Source organism: Anabrus simplex, chromosome 1 (assembly GCF_040414725.1).
Source record: "Anabrus simplex isolate iqAnaSimp1 chromosome 1, ASM4041472v1, whole genome shotgun sequence".
Classification (NCBI taxonomy): Eukaryota; Metazoa; Arthropoda; class Insecta; order Orthoptera; family Tettigoniidae; genus Anabrus; species Anabrus simplex.
The window spans coordinates 1,549,384,686-1,549,400,292 of NC_090265.1; the positions used below are offsets into that span (position 1 = coordinate 1,549,384,686).

Sequence of the window (15,607 nt, forward strand, 5' to 3'; positions counted from 1 at the left end):
GGGGGAAGGAAAGAGGAAAAGCTGGGCCTTATTCACACAGAAATTGAGAGATGATATGCAGGCCAGCAAAAAATTACTGCATGGTATCTTAAGAAACAAAAAGAGATCAAGTAAACACCAGATTTGTGAAGGATGAAGGTGGCATAATATTAACAAAGCCAGAAGAAATAATAAATAGATGGAGAGAAAATTTTCAGAAGCTGCTGAACGTAAAAACTGATGACAGTCATTCAATGGACGACCAGGAAAGGCAATTCGTTGATGAAGAAATGGATAAAGAAATTACAATGAATGAAATTGAAATGGCAGTAAGAAAGATGAAGAATGGAAAAACTGCTGGAATAGATGAAATTTCAGTGGAGAGGATAAAGGCAGCTGGAGCTGTAGGCCTGCAGTGGACATATCGGGTTCTCAGGAATGTCTGGAAGAATAAGGAGGTCCCTGAGGATTGGCAAAAAGGAATAATCATCCCAATTTTCAAGAAAGGAGATAAAGTTTTGAAGAACTACAGGGGAATTATTCTAATATCCCACGTTGCTAAGATAATGGAAAGGATACTGTAAAGTAGAATAAGGTTGAGGGCTGAGAATCAGATACAGGAAAATCAGTTTGGTTTCAGAAATGGAAGGTCAACAATAGAGCCCATTTTCATTATGAGACAACTAATGGAAAAGCAATAGGAGTATGGGAATGATATGCTGATGACTTTCATTGACATTGAAAAGGCATATGACAGTGTCCCCAGGACTAAAGTTTGGGACAGTCTGGTGCAAAAACGAATTGGACAGGATTAATAAAAATGATCATGGCATTGTATAAGGAGTGTTGTAGTTGCATGCAAACACAAGTTGGCACGACAAGTTGGTTCAAAATAACTAGTGGGCTGAGACAGGGAAGTGTTCTATCACCAATCCTGTTTACAATAGTAATGGATGACATCATGAGAACAGCAAAAGCAGCATATGGAGGAAGAGAAATGAACATGATGTTATTTGCAGATGATTTTGTGATTTGGGGAGAAGAAGACAGGAAAGTTCAAGAACAGTTGAATGTGGTGAATGGGAAGAATGGATTGAAAATAAGTGTAGAAAAGAGTAAAACTCTTGTTATGACTAGAGGGGAGAAAAGGGAAAGGTCAGATTAGACTTGCAGACAAGCCCCTCGAAGTAGTGGAAACATTCAAATACCTGGGGAGTGAATTACTGGAGAATGCTCGACTGGATGCTGAGATTAATAAGAGGATTCAAGCTGGAAGTTGTTTCTATCAGTGTAAGAAACATGTTTTGGGACAAAGATGTGCCAATGGAAGCAAAGGATACTATGTACAAGATGTATTACGTATCCATAACAACTTACGGAGCAGAAACTTGGACAATGACAAAGAAGGATGAGAGTCAAATACAGGCAGCCGAAATGAAGTTCTTGAGGAGTATGATACCGAAGAGTAGAAGAGACAAAATAAGGAATTAGAAATTCCAGGAAGAAATTGGAGTGGAAAAAATGAATGATAGAATAGAGAAGAGCCGACTAAGATGGTTTGGGCACATAAAGCAAATGAGTGACGAAAGAATGCCAAAAAAGGTGATGGAAATGCAAATCCAAGGAAGGAGAGGCAGTGGACGACCACGATTGAGATGAAAGGATACAATCCAATGCAGTATTATAGAAAGAAACCTGGACTGGGACACAATGTTGGAGGAGGAGTGGTGGAAAGACCGAAGAAAGTGGAGAGGAACCATATTTGCCCCTACCCGGCTACAGCTGGATAAAGGGAAATGATGATGACGATGATGATGACTCGTGTTCTGACTACATGAAACATTTATTTTATTATTTTTTATATTTACTATTAATATTATTATTATTACTACAGTATTTTAATAGTGTTCCTGCGAGTTTTATTTAGTGATATTTGATAATCTATAAAAGATCGTCCATCGCAGGCTCTGGACGATCTGCATAAGTCAAGTGCACTTACTACAGATAAGAATATCCTAACCCACATTCCAAACCTTCAAGCTAATCACTGATGTTTAAATTGCTCGCAAAAAAATCCCCACTTCATAAAGAGAAATAATTAAGAACGTAGCCACCAACAAAGCCCTAAAGATAATCAAACTAGAAAATACCACCAAACAACCGAATTGTGCCACTCAATACTTGTCACTAAAAACAATTAAGAACAAAATAAAGAACGACAACCTAATCGTCACATCTTGCCATATCTTGTTTATGTCTGTACTGCCGGTGAAATCTGAGGTGAGAACAGGAGGCGGTTTGATAGTAAAGTGGATAGACCGTTCCAGTTTGTTCTGGAAAAATTATAAGCTGTTCTGGTATGCAGTTTGGGGGATGGTTTTATATGGGTCAGTATTGCAAGAATTGCTTGATGGTTACAGAATCCAGGAACAATATTAAGTGATTAAATGGACTGTGGTACGTTACTTAGGAAAAGATCAAGGGTTGAGCGTGTTGTTTGCGTAATACGCGTGGCTTCGAATATTAATTGACGAAGGAATAAATCATAGAAAGCAGGAAGGAATCTATCAAAACTAAGAAACAATGTTAGGTTTTTGGCAAGGGGATTATTTGGAACAGGTTGCAGCATTTCTGGACCACGTAATTTCTAGGTTAAAATCACCAACAATATAAACGGCATCTTAATTTTGATCATTTCCGGCGATGACTTAGGGACGCGATAAATTGATCCAATAAGGTATTTGTATTTGTTGCAGGTCACTTCCACACACAGTGCGTCGCTGCTGTCTCCAGGTGAAGAACTCAACTTGGACGACATTCTGGCTTGGCTGCAATTAGAACTCCCCCTGCAGAGCTGTCAGCAAGTCAGGAAACACTTCTAAGTCATTAATTTTACTGGACAACCAAGGCTTTCAAGCAATGCGTAGATATTTTGTAACCGGCCAGGTCACATAATACTGCGCGCATTGGAGGGAAGAAGTGACAGACTTTTATTTACATACTTTCATTTAGAATTATTTAATACATCACTGGACATATCACTGGTAACTGTAAAAAACGAGTCTGATAATGGCGGCATTTCACACTGTACGGGAACCGTTCTTTATTTTTCTGAAATCAGACAATGAGAGTTTTGCGCAGGTTCTATGGCCATTTAGTGGGCAATTATTACAGTGGACAAATAAGTGGTTCCTCCTAGCACTATTTCAGCAAATTGTGCACTGATGAGGACCCGAGTACAGTTCGATGTCCCCACTTAGGGCAAGCGCCAAGTACAGGAGTGGCCAATCAATTACAGGCAGTCTGACAACACTGCTCCCCTCCCTTTGCCGTGGCCGACCTATGGCTGCCAATGGAATAACATCAGTAAGTTAATTTACTGAATTTACCACCTAATCAATACAAAATGTCTTATTTTAGTTGGTTTACTTTGGCATATTAACTAAAATGGTACATGTTTCACCTTGAATTCAGGCATCATCAGCCATTATCTTAACATTAAAATAGAAACAGGCACCTGATTTATATATACATGAAGTAAAACAAAAAACCTTGGAGAGACTAGAATTACAATTAACATATAATAAAAGAATTAAAGTTAAGTTGGTTATAAAGATATTACAATGAGCGAGTAAAATTACAATTGGTGAAAGTAATGGTGATATGACATTAGAAGGCTTCTATTATAATTTAAAAAAACAAAGCAACAGTCTGTCATAAACGAGTGATAGGATTGCTAAAAATTATGTTGGCCGACCAGCGGTTACGACAAAAATGACAATGATAATCGTATTTAATAAAAATGTAGAATATAATAATAGTGAAATATGGTCATGTGACCATCAATATTTGTTAACAAGAGATAAATCGAAAGTCAATGGCATATGGTGATATAGTTCAGTTTGATAAAAATACAAAGTTGAATAACGATGTTTAAATAGGGCCTTTATGGACCATCTCAATTTGTTGCAATGCTGCAATGTTGTTAAGAATGTGTGGTTGATTGACATTCAAGTCGAAACAGAAGTGTTACAGTTGAATCTGAAAAAGGAAACCAAAAACGTGGTGTTAATTGAGTGAAAAATCGTAATGAAATGTTAAAGTGAAGATTGTGTACACTTACCATTAGACGAAGAGAGGGTAGTTTGTTACGTTATTAACTGAACGTTATTGTCGACTGTCTGCTTCTTACTGCGAGTGTTGTAACTGTATGTTTGAGTTGGAGGTGGAACTGTTTGCGAAGGTGTGACTATGGACTTGTTTGTAGTACTTGGAGGGGAGTTGCTGTTGGCGGGAGAGAGAGAGAGGGAAGTGTACTGCTGCGTGTGTTGTAGCGGTGAGATGTCATTGGAGGGAGTGAAATTACAGTGGGTGTGGCTAAGGGTCTATTGGTTGCATTTGAATTAGAGGTATTGGCAGTGAGGGGAAGGGAGGGGATTGTGTTAGTTGTAGAGAAGGTAGGGGGGCTTATTGATTTGAGGTTGAAAACTTTTAGGAATATATTGGTGAGGGGAACCGATTCTTGTAATAGACAAAGTCTGTTCAAACAAGGGACTTTTTTTATCAATGATCTTTGTTGAATGTTGGTCGAGGAAAATGAATAAATTTTCATACTCAGTCATAAGTTTACTTTTGTTGATTCTTTTGAGGATATGAAGGTCTTGTTCTATAGTGGTAAATTTATGTCCTGTGTCCCTCATGTGGTTGGCCATTGCGGAAAATTCGTTATGTCTTTGTGCATTATAATGCCCGGCGTATCTAGTGGAGAAGCTGCGGCCAGTTTGGCCAACATAAGAAAAATTACATGTGGAGCATTTAGTCTGTATATTCCTGATCCAGAGTAACTATTGTCTGTGATGTTAATAGAGTTATGATTAAAGAATAAATTACAATTAGTGTTTTTTGTTGTATAGGCTATTTTTACATCGTGCTTCATTAGTGAGTTGGATATCGGATAAATACCACGGTTATTGAACGTGAATTTGGCGTATTTTGGTTTAAGGGGTTTCAATGGGGTTAAATTTGTAGCTAATTTTAATCTGGTTTTATTGATGATATTATCAATTATATCTGTATAAAATCTGTTGAATTTAGCTATTTATTTAATGAATTGTAATTCTTTCTTTAAATTATTGGGGGACATAGGGATTTTTAATGCCCTATATATTAGACTGTGATAAGTGGCTTTTTTATGTGAGTTGGGATGTAAAGAATCATTTTTTATGGTTGCTGGAGAAAAAGTGGGTTTTCTGTATATTTGGAAGTCGAATTTGTTTGATAATCGTGTGATTTTGATGTCTAAGAAATTTAAAGAGCTATTGATTTCATCTTCTTTAGTGAATTTAATGTTATTATCCAAATTGTTGAGGAAGGATAATATGTTTTCACTGTTATTGATTTGTTTATCTATGATTCCTATGGTACCATCGACATAACGATGCCAAAGACAGAGTCCGTTGATGTGATTGATAATCTTGCTGTGTTCGAGGTTATCTGAATATATCTAATATTCCAGATAACGGGTCTCCCATCGCCAAACCTTCCTGTTTGTAACTTTTCTTATTGAAGGTGAAGTAATTGTTGTTTAAAACGAAACTAAGTAATTTTAACCACTCATCAATTTCGATTTTACTTAATTTGCTATGTTTTGATAGATTGTACCTTATGATATCAATAGTATTATTGATAGGGATATTTGTATATATGTTGGTGATATCAAAAGAGCATAAAACGTGGTTTTGTTGTAGATTGAATTTATTTAGGGAATTGCAAAGTTCGATCGAGTTTTTTATGGGGTTGGAGTTGTTGAATTTGAAATGTTTCTTTAGGAATTTGTGTAGGAATTGAGAAGTTTTATAGGTAGGACTATTCATACTATTAATTATAGATCAAATGGGGACTTCCTTTTTATGAATTTTGGGGGGCGTTTGAGCCCGCACACAACCTCCGATGTCAAAGAAATACCTAGAAAACAGAGGAATCAAAGACGACGTTACGTGTGAAGAAATAATAACCAATTACGACACGAAAGCTTTCAAAGTAGGGATTCCATTTGATCTCATGGACAGGGTATATGAAGAGGAATTCTGGCCGAAAGGGATTACTATCAAACGTTTTCGATTTTGATCCTTTCGCCCCATACGAGACAATGGACGCTCCTTCGAATAATTCGGAAAAGAAAATAGTTGAAAGAAGGAACCAAAACTTAAAAGACTCTTCAAGAAGTCTAAGAATCATGATGTGGAATATACAAGGGCTAAAAGGTGCAATGAATATGAGCCCGGAAAACTTTCTATTAGGGTACGATATAGCAATTTTATTGGAAACATTCGTCACTGACGACTGGCAACACCCAGACTTCTATGGTTTTCATCTTACAGCTAGACAGGGAGAAAAAGGAAGACCTTCTAGGGGGATAACTATCCTCATAAAACCACACCTAACTCCAATATTATCAAAAAGGCAACAGAACCATACCCTACTACTGGAAATAGGCGGCCTCGTAATTATAGCCGCTTACTTCCAACCGAACATAACAGCAATCGACATAATGGACGAGCTAGGCCAAATGATCACTCAAAGCAAGCAAGATAAACCAATAATTATAGCAGGTGACCTTAACTGCAGACTGGACATTCCGAATTACAAAGCAAAGCTAGTCCTCGAGAAACTGGAAGAAGAAGGCTTCATCCTGCTAAACAACCCCACTATCCCTACATACATTTCACATAATGGAAAGAGCACAACAGATATTGCACTTACGAAAGGACCAATAACAGGCATCATGACTACAATATGGACAACAAACCAAGGCGTGATTAGGGAACTTACCAATTGAAATACGTATCCAAGGGGAGTGGGAAAAACTACAGAAAAAGACAATTCACCCCCTTTCAAGGAAAATAGATGTTGAGAAAGTTAAAGATATGCTAGATTCAACTACACATCTAGACACATTAATAGATAATTCAAGATTGGATGATGCAACAGGAATAATAGAAGAAATCCTACAAAAGGCCATCATTCTGCGGGCCACAAGAAGAACAAAGATATGGTTTGATAGTGAGTGCTATAGGCTGAGGAGGGAGACCCTAGATAAATTGCAACAGTTAAGGCAGGACTTGAATAATCAAAGTCTAATATACATATACAATGAGAAGAGGAAACTCTACAAAAGAACACTGAAAGAAAAGAAACGCGCCTACTTAGAATCGGAGAGCAAGGAGCTAGCAGAGGAAGCCAAGAAAAATCCGTTCATAGCCCTACACCCAAAGAAACAACAACAGACGCACTACATAGACATGGAAATCTGGGAATCACACTTTAGTAAGATTCTCAACATCGAAGGTCCAGCACACCCCAGAAAAGATCTACATACCACTACTCCACATATACAATTAGACTGGGTACCCCTGACTATAGAGGAAACTAGAACCGCTATGGACAGCAACAAAAACAAGTAAGCCGCAGGTCCGGACGGGATCTATAATGAATATGTAAAAGACACTGCACACCTGCTAGCCCCTATATGGACAAAATTATATAACAAATGTATAGAAACTGCTTCCATTCCCGATCAGTGGAGAAAGTCAATTGTAAAAGTTCTATATAAAGGAAAAGGAGACCCAAGAGATCCCAATAAGTACAGAGGCATAGCACTGGAAAACTGCCCTTTCAAAATATTCACCAAAATTATAACAGGAAAAATAAATGAGGAAATAAACGAGCATCTGCCAGAGAACCAATTTGGTTTTAGGAAGGTACGATCTACCCTAAACGCTATTGAACTCCTGCTAAACCAAATCTGGGATGCCTTAGAAGACAACGGAAAATATTACACCATCTTCATAGATTTTACTAAAGCTTTTGACCTGATAAACAGGAAGCTAGTGATAGACAAGCTTAAGGAGATGCTAGGCACGAACAACATATGGACCTATCTCATCACATCAATACTGCAAAGGAACGAAGTACGAGTTTCGGATAACCTCACTCTATCGGATCCAATAGCTCAATCAAACGGGGTCCTACAGGGTGACCCACTGAGTCCTTTGCTGTTTATAGTTGCAACCACAGATATCCTAAGAATTACCCTTAAGGAGGGAGTATATTCTTGTGCGTATGCCGATGATATTGTAATTGGCTCAAGTGACATAACAAAACTACAGGAAACTGTAAATGACGTCCAAAACTGGTGCTCCGAAAACAAACTGTTCATAAATATCTCAAAAACAGACACCATGGTGTTCAGGAAAGGAGGGAGAGTACCCGCCTCAGAGACCTTCATTCGGGATAAAAAATTAAAGATAGTATCAGACTTCAAATATTTAGGAATCACCCTGCAATCGAGTGCATATTGTTTCACAAAACATGTCACAGAAAAGGCAACTCAAGCAATGATGGCAATGCATGAAATAAAAGACATTAGATCACTTAGTCTGGAGACAGCAATGTTGCTATTCAGAGTAAAAATTCTTCCAATAATGACTTATGGCATTGAAATTATCTGGACACATTTAACAATGAGGAACTTATCAACCTTGGAAAAGGTGAAAGCAAACTATATAAAGAAGGTGATAGGTGTATCAAAAACAACACGATCTAGACTTGTATATCTCCTCGCAAGGGAATCATTTCTCATAGAAGACCTCAGGACAAGTATGCCACTACCGAACACCAGTGCATCAAAGAAACTGCTAGCAAATCTGACAGAGAAGAGAGAAGAAGTCCAACCAGACTTCTATGGCACAGGGGCAATGATAGATCGCTCATGGACAAAAGCTAATTTTGAATTAAGACATGTCATTACAAGATTAGCAGTTCACGGTTTCCATCACCTACTCTGCAAATCAAAACACTTCCATGACCCAAGTATAGACTGTGAGTGCAAACTATGTGGAAAAACGTGTGAACAGTACCACATTGAATTCTGTACAAGAAGAACAATGTCTATAAGTGATTATGCAAATATGTAACCCATCAATGTAACCTATATTCTCTGTTATGGCTATTTGGCTGCATTAAATATATTATTATTTTAGATTTAGGATTTGTTTTGAGACGCTGTAGTTGTTGTTAAATGTTATCTCATTAAACAATGTTGGGAGTTTCTTTTTTACTTCATAACGTACGTCATTTTGCTTCTCAATCGGAATTTGTTTATCAATATTAGTTTCGGTTTCAGCGATGGTGGTAATTATGTCGTCTGCTTTTTTGTGATTAGGCCAATTATATTTAATACCCTTATCCAATAGATACATCTCTTGTTTGGAGAAGGCAGTATTAGATAGATTAATAGTAGTGGAAATGTTAGTCAAATGGGAAGGGGACACTTTGTTGGTTGTGTTATGGTCGGATGTTTTGCGTTTGTTTTCTTGTAAATAAGACAATTTATGGTTTAGGGTTTTCTGTTTCCTGTCTAATATGTAAGATAGTTTAAGGTCAGTGTGCCTTAAGAATGAACTCCATTCAAGTGGAGATAGTTTTGAGAGATGGTCAAATGTGTTACTGACATTTGTGACAGTGAGCAACAGTAAATACTATTGGTCTGTAGTTGTTTGGTGATAGGGGCAGGAGTAAAAGTACACTGAACATACCTGCCAACTTTACAAAACAAAAAATCAGAAGATTTTGACGATGCCTGAATTCAAGGCAAAACATGTACCATTTTAGTTAATATGACAAAGTAAACCAACTAAAATAAGACGTTTTGTATTGATTAGGTGGTAAATTCAATAAATTAACTTACTGATATTATTCCATTCAAGTATCATCAATACGGATCAGAATGATATTTATCACATGTAATACTATGGCTGCCATCTGCAGATTTTCAGCAGAGCACCACAACAAACAGTTAAGAGTACATTTTTCACACACCAATAGTTTTTCCAACAGAATTATGTTTACCAGGTATCCAGGAGGGTTATCTGAAGCAACTGTAGTACTTTGGAGTACTGCACTTCACTCTTTACCACCAAAAATATAATAATACTGTGCATAACATTCAGTGTCACTTCTGCACATGCTGCCATCTTGAAAGAACTTTGTTAGGAGTTACTGACATTTGTGACAGTGAGCAGCTGTAAATACTATTGGTCTGTAGTTGTTTGGTGATAGGGGCAGGAATAAAAGTACAGTGAACATACCTGCCAACTTTACAAAACAAAAAATCAGAAGATTTTGATGTGAAAATCAGGAGAAATCAGGAGATACAATAGGTCAAAACTGCTTATTCTACATGTCTTGCGCAATACAGTACTATGATATATTTATAATACTTATTGCCTCTAAGCCCGATTGTTGCTATATGAGGCTACAAGGCTAAAAATTACACATCTCTATTCCCTCACAGGAAGTATGTGAGTGAGATGATCGGTCTCTGATAAGCCTTCCGAAAATAGTATGAACTCATGCTTCACATGTGTGAATCAGTCATGCACTCAAGATACCATTACCTAGCAAATGCATAGATTAATATATTGCATCAAGCGCCCGCGCGATTAAGCGAAACGCAATGCTATTTGTATCAAATAACTAGCTGATGTACCCGTGCTTCACTACGGAATTCTCAGAAAGACTGTCCTTATAGTTTTTCCAACTGAAGTCAACATAGGTCATTACAATGACATCAGTATGAATGTCGCTATTAAAAGCAACGCTGTCATATGAAATATTTGATAAAATGAAAAACAGCACATTTTCTCACTTTTAACGAAAAGTACTATGGTGTCGATTTAACAGTTCAAAGTTCCAGAGCTAGAATGACCAGGCCGCAAACAGCGGCGAATACTCCTCTGTCATTATTATGTTTAAGTGTGTACACTGCTCATTCCAATCACTGCCTCAGAGCAGGGATCGAATAGATGGAATATTATGATCATCCAGTGTTACACCCTAGTAGTACCAGAAAATTTATGAACCAGAGGAATGGCATGCTAAAGAAGAGAGATTTAATTCCCCAGCTACTTCCCACCAATATCCAGGTAGGCTGTTATACTCGATACACAGCAGTAATCCCATCTATCGAAGATGAGATAAGTGGCAGCAGAATACACAATGCACATCACAACGAACAATGGTCAATGTAATTTTATTGTTGATCAATTTTATGAGCTTTCTATATTGTAGGCCTTCACATTTAGTTTTCTTTCGACTCTGTGATATTAGAGCATCTAATGTAAAGCGAGTCCTGCTTTCTTTCATGACTCCCTCTTGTGTATTGTTATCGTTCCTTCATGACTTTTTCTCATTCTTATAATCAATCATCTTCACGATGTAATCACCATCACCACCAATTTTATAATAGTCGATACGGTAAAACTGAAGACATAAATAATTGGAAATTGTATTCTGTATAACTTTTGTTACGTAGTACTTTTCGATACGACCAATAAGATAGGTAATTAAAAATTACATTTTTGACACCTTCCCCTAACTACCATTTTGAACAGCGTGAATACAATTATTTGTAGCGTATACTGTAGTTCCTTACTCCCCGACTTTACATACCGATTTTCATTAAATTCTGTTCACCCATTTTCTCGCACCTCGGCGCAGATATGGACTTAGCAATAAAAATCCAAATTCATGAATATCTCTTATCATAGCTAGTACGGTAAAAAAAGTATACAACAAACGATAGTAAATTTAATAATATATAACTTTAGTTTTGTAGTATTTATCAATAGAGCCAGTAACAATATAAATATTTGAGAATTAAATTTTAGGCCCTCCCCTAAACTACCATTTCACTCAGTGTGAATAAAACTATTTATGGCCTAGATTGTAGAGACTTATTCCCCGACTTTATATACCGATTTTTATTCAATTCTCTTCAGCCGTTTTTTGGTGATGCGCGTACATACACACAAACAGACAGGTAGACAAAAATTACAGAAAATTAAAACATGCATTTTCCCTTGTTACTGTGGTCACGACCGGTACAGAAATATCATTCTTTTTAAATTCTGAGCAATGTACACGTGCAGACAAAACTCTTATTTATATTGAGATAAATTAAAATTAGTCAGAATTGTCTCCAAATGGCTCCTAAACTCTCTACAAAAGTCAATAGTCATTATCATTGAAATTCTATCACTATATTACTAAAACAAGACTCCACGTCGAGCGATTAGTCTCTAGCATCGACTATACTGATGTGAACGAACACGAACATAGCACGCGAAAACAAGAGATTGACAATCAATATACAGGTTTCAATAAACAGTGAACATTCACGCACATTTCTCACATTTATAAACGTCGATATTTCGTTTGAAAACGGCCAATGAGCGAAGGACTTCTGGCTACTGGCGTAAAAAAAAAAGCTAAAATGGCAGGATTTGAAAACAAATGTTTGAAGTTCACCAAAAAATAACCTAAAATCGGGAGAAATAATTGAATAATCGGGAGGCGGGAAAAACTGTCGAAAATCGGGAGTCTCCCGCCTAAATCAGGGAAGTTGGCAGGTACGAGTGAAAGTACTCACTGAATTTTTGATACCTTAATTCCGTTGGGATATCATCACTATGTATTGTAGTTTTAGATTCAGTGGTATTTGGGGCGACTTTCTATGGGATGAAATGAGCATTCAACATTTTTTGGTATTGTTTTTAAGCCTTCCATGTGTGTGAATTGAAATCACCGATTAGCACTATATCATTGGATTTAGTCAGAGCCAATACCATGGGATTAAAACAATCTTCTAAGACTGTGATCTCACCGGAGAGTGGACACTAGAAGCAGCCAATTAACAAGTTTTTCATCTAGAGATCGTAATCTCAACCCAGGTTAACTCACATTTAGTTTCCAGGTCGGGTCTGTGACAGGCTTTTCTTTTTTTCTTTTTTTTCTTTTACGCCCACATTGGAGCACTGAAATCAATCTATATACAGTCAAGTCTTATGGATATAGGTTACAAAAATGGTTGACGTTTCTTCTTTTGTTCCCAGAAATGTTTCATTTTCTCTGACCTGGCTGCCCGTTCTTCGTCAGTTATGTTGTACTGTTTGCGTCTATAGGTCTTCAGTTTAAGTCTCATGTCATTATTTCTCAGGATCCTCTTCTCTTCTCTGTTTTCAATTTGTTGAATTGTCAAGCCTAATTCATTTAAATCTTCTTGGACTTCTTTGAACCAATGATTTTTAGTTTTACTATTCCAAAAGTAGTTAAATAAGTGAGTATCCTAGTCTCTGGTAGTCGTGATATGTGACAGAAAAAAGCAACTCTTCTTTTCCGCATAGGCTTTTCTTTTATTACCAATTGCAATCGTTACACCACACCCAAGTTTACCGGTACCTCTGTTTTTATGAAACACTGAGATAAGAATGGAAGTTCTCCATCCGGAAACAAAATCAGGTAACCTTGCTTCAGTGAAACATGAGCCATCAACTAGTTAAATTCAGATTGACTGAGTACACAATCAATTTATTTTTCAGACTATGGGTGTTGCGTGGCAAGCTTTTGTCCTTTCACTGAAAGAGACAGGAACATGGTGAAGCACAGGGAGATCAGAAACACACAAAGCGGAGAAAATAAAACGCTGTTCAGAGAAGCACCATTTAGTATCGAATCACACAACACTTCTCTTTGCTTTGAGAATGGTTGTAGGAACAAAAGCACAGCATGACACACTTTAATACACAAGAAGGACTAGGAAAAGAAAGCAATATGTCGGGGGGTACAGAAAAAGATTTTTGCCAGTTGCCGCCATTTTAACATAATAATTACGAATTAGTACTAAACTGCTCTAGAATATTTACAAGACATAATGAATTCTTGTCATCTTACCTGAAATCCTAACACTTTGTAGCCATCAACAAACACTGTACTGTCCAGAGTATTGGCCTTCTGACAACAAATAGCAGGACTGCAATCCGGTCGGGCAACAATTAAGCGATTAAGATTGTCCCTCTGTTGTGCTGTGACCCATGCTAGTTGTGCTAGTTTAGATGACAGACATATCACCTATAAAAAAAAATTATGGAAAAAAATGTATAAAATTCCACATAGATTCTTTATTGTCATCATCTAGTATGCATTCACTCACACTAAACAGAGAACATTTTTAATATATTACATTACCAGACAGTGTAGCATGATCCTTCAAATTCTATCTGATTTCTTTGATATGAAATATAATCTTATAGTACCCCAAGTACTTGTAAATTCATCATTAATATTTCACTTTCACAAGCTTATTTCTATAAAGATATAAGAGCTCTAAAATTTATATCTTATTAGACCTGTACTCAAATTATAATCTTCTGACAAAGACCTACAAATTTGTACTACAAAATACATTAAAAACAAAATGACAGAAAATCTTGAAATTGTGACAAGAATATTTCACTGACATACACAGAAATTTCCTCATACAGCAACTCTATGGTCAAGTAACTCCCACTTCAATTCCACTAATCTCCACTAAGGAAGTAATACACAACATGAAGAACACAAGGACTGAGGACCAGATGATCTGGGAAATGGAAAACTTTGTTGCAAATCAATGACCCTGTTGACAGAAGTTATTAACACTGTCCTATATTCCAACCACGTGCACAATGAAGAAGACTAGCTGTGGACAGTCGGTCAGTGTGGGACTCAGGATTAGAGTTGATGTGGGACTCACGAGGGAACATCGGCAATGGCTAAGTCGACGATCGCGATGAAACTTGGAAAACACATTGAGGTACATGTAAAAAAGATGTCAGCATCAATTCTGGATGCAGACATTCATTAGGGCTTTAACAAAGGGGCCTAAAATTTGCAACATTTCAAGTTCTGCGCGATCAGTGATGAATACCTGCCGGCCAATGCTAAGCCGGCACACCGCCTGCCTGGGAACACACCTCTGCACTTCCTCCCCTCCCCTCTCCAACTGGTTCGCCGCTGCATGTTTCCCTTCTCCCCGCGCTTGCCGGCTGCCTAGCTGTTGAACGGGACTGGCACTATACTTTGCTTCTTTTCGTATTATAATTATTGAAATCCTTTAAATAACGTTCCGTTTCACACAATGATAATAAATAACCTAAAATAATATACCCATACGTTATTTAAATTTTATATTCTCATCCCTGCTAATTCTGGTGAGTTGTCACATTCGTGGGTACAACCCCAAGTTAAGCACCATTGGGCGTGGTCAAACGTGGGATGGGGTACCTCGTCCGACCTATGCTTAAATTATTATTTACTTCTAAAATGCCTTAAAGCTGTCGGTAGTGTCCTTTAGAGTGGACATACTGTACCGGTAAAAGAGCCCGACTCTCAGATTATATTTTAAAGTAAGTAAGAATATAGTTCTCAGGGCTAAAACTGGGTGACTAGCAGCTAGGGCTCGGTACAGGAGGTAGGGTCCTATCTACAAGAAAACTTTGACTCTGACTGAATATGAGTTTATTCATATAAGACATGAAATTGCACATCACCTCCAGGTAGATATAAGCTGTCTTCCACATAGTCCTATAATATGGCTCGGATTCTCCAGTTCACCAAGCCGAGCAGGTTGGAACACGCTCCAGAAGATTTCAGGGACTCCATACAGAAGCAGCTGAACTGTCTGGGTTGGTAGAAGGTAGAGATGCCTCGAACTTTCGAGGCCCAGGTTGAACCCCGATGATCCGGGTGA

General features: G+C 37.5%; 1 protein-coding gene across 5 annotated transcripts in view; it reads right to left on the reverse strand.

Annotated features, from left to right (window-relative positions):
• Positions 1–15,607, reverse strand: part of Gapvd1 (GTPase activating protein and VPS9 domains 1) — a 674,762-nt gene that overhangs the window by 598,752 nt on the left and 60,403 nt on the right. For all 5 annotated transcript variants that reach the window (XM_067138086.2, XM_067138089.2, XM_067138085.2 and 2 more), the window contains one exon: positions 13,771–13,947. In XM_067138086.2, the coding sequence (XP_066994187.2) occupies positions 13,771–13,947 (177 nt within the window). The remainder of the gene's footprint in view (positions 1–13,770; positions 13,948–15,607) is intronic.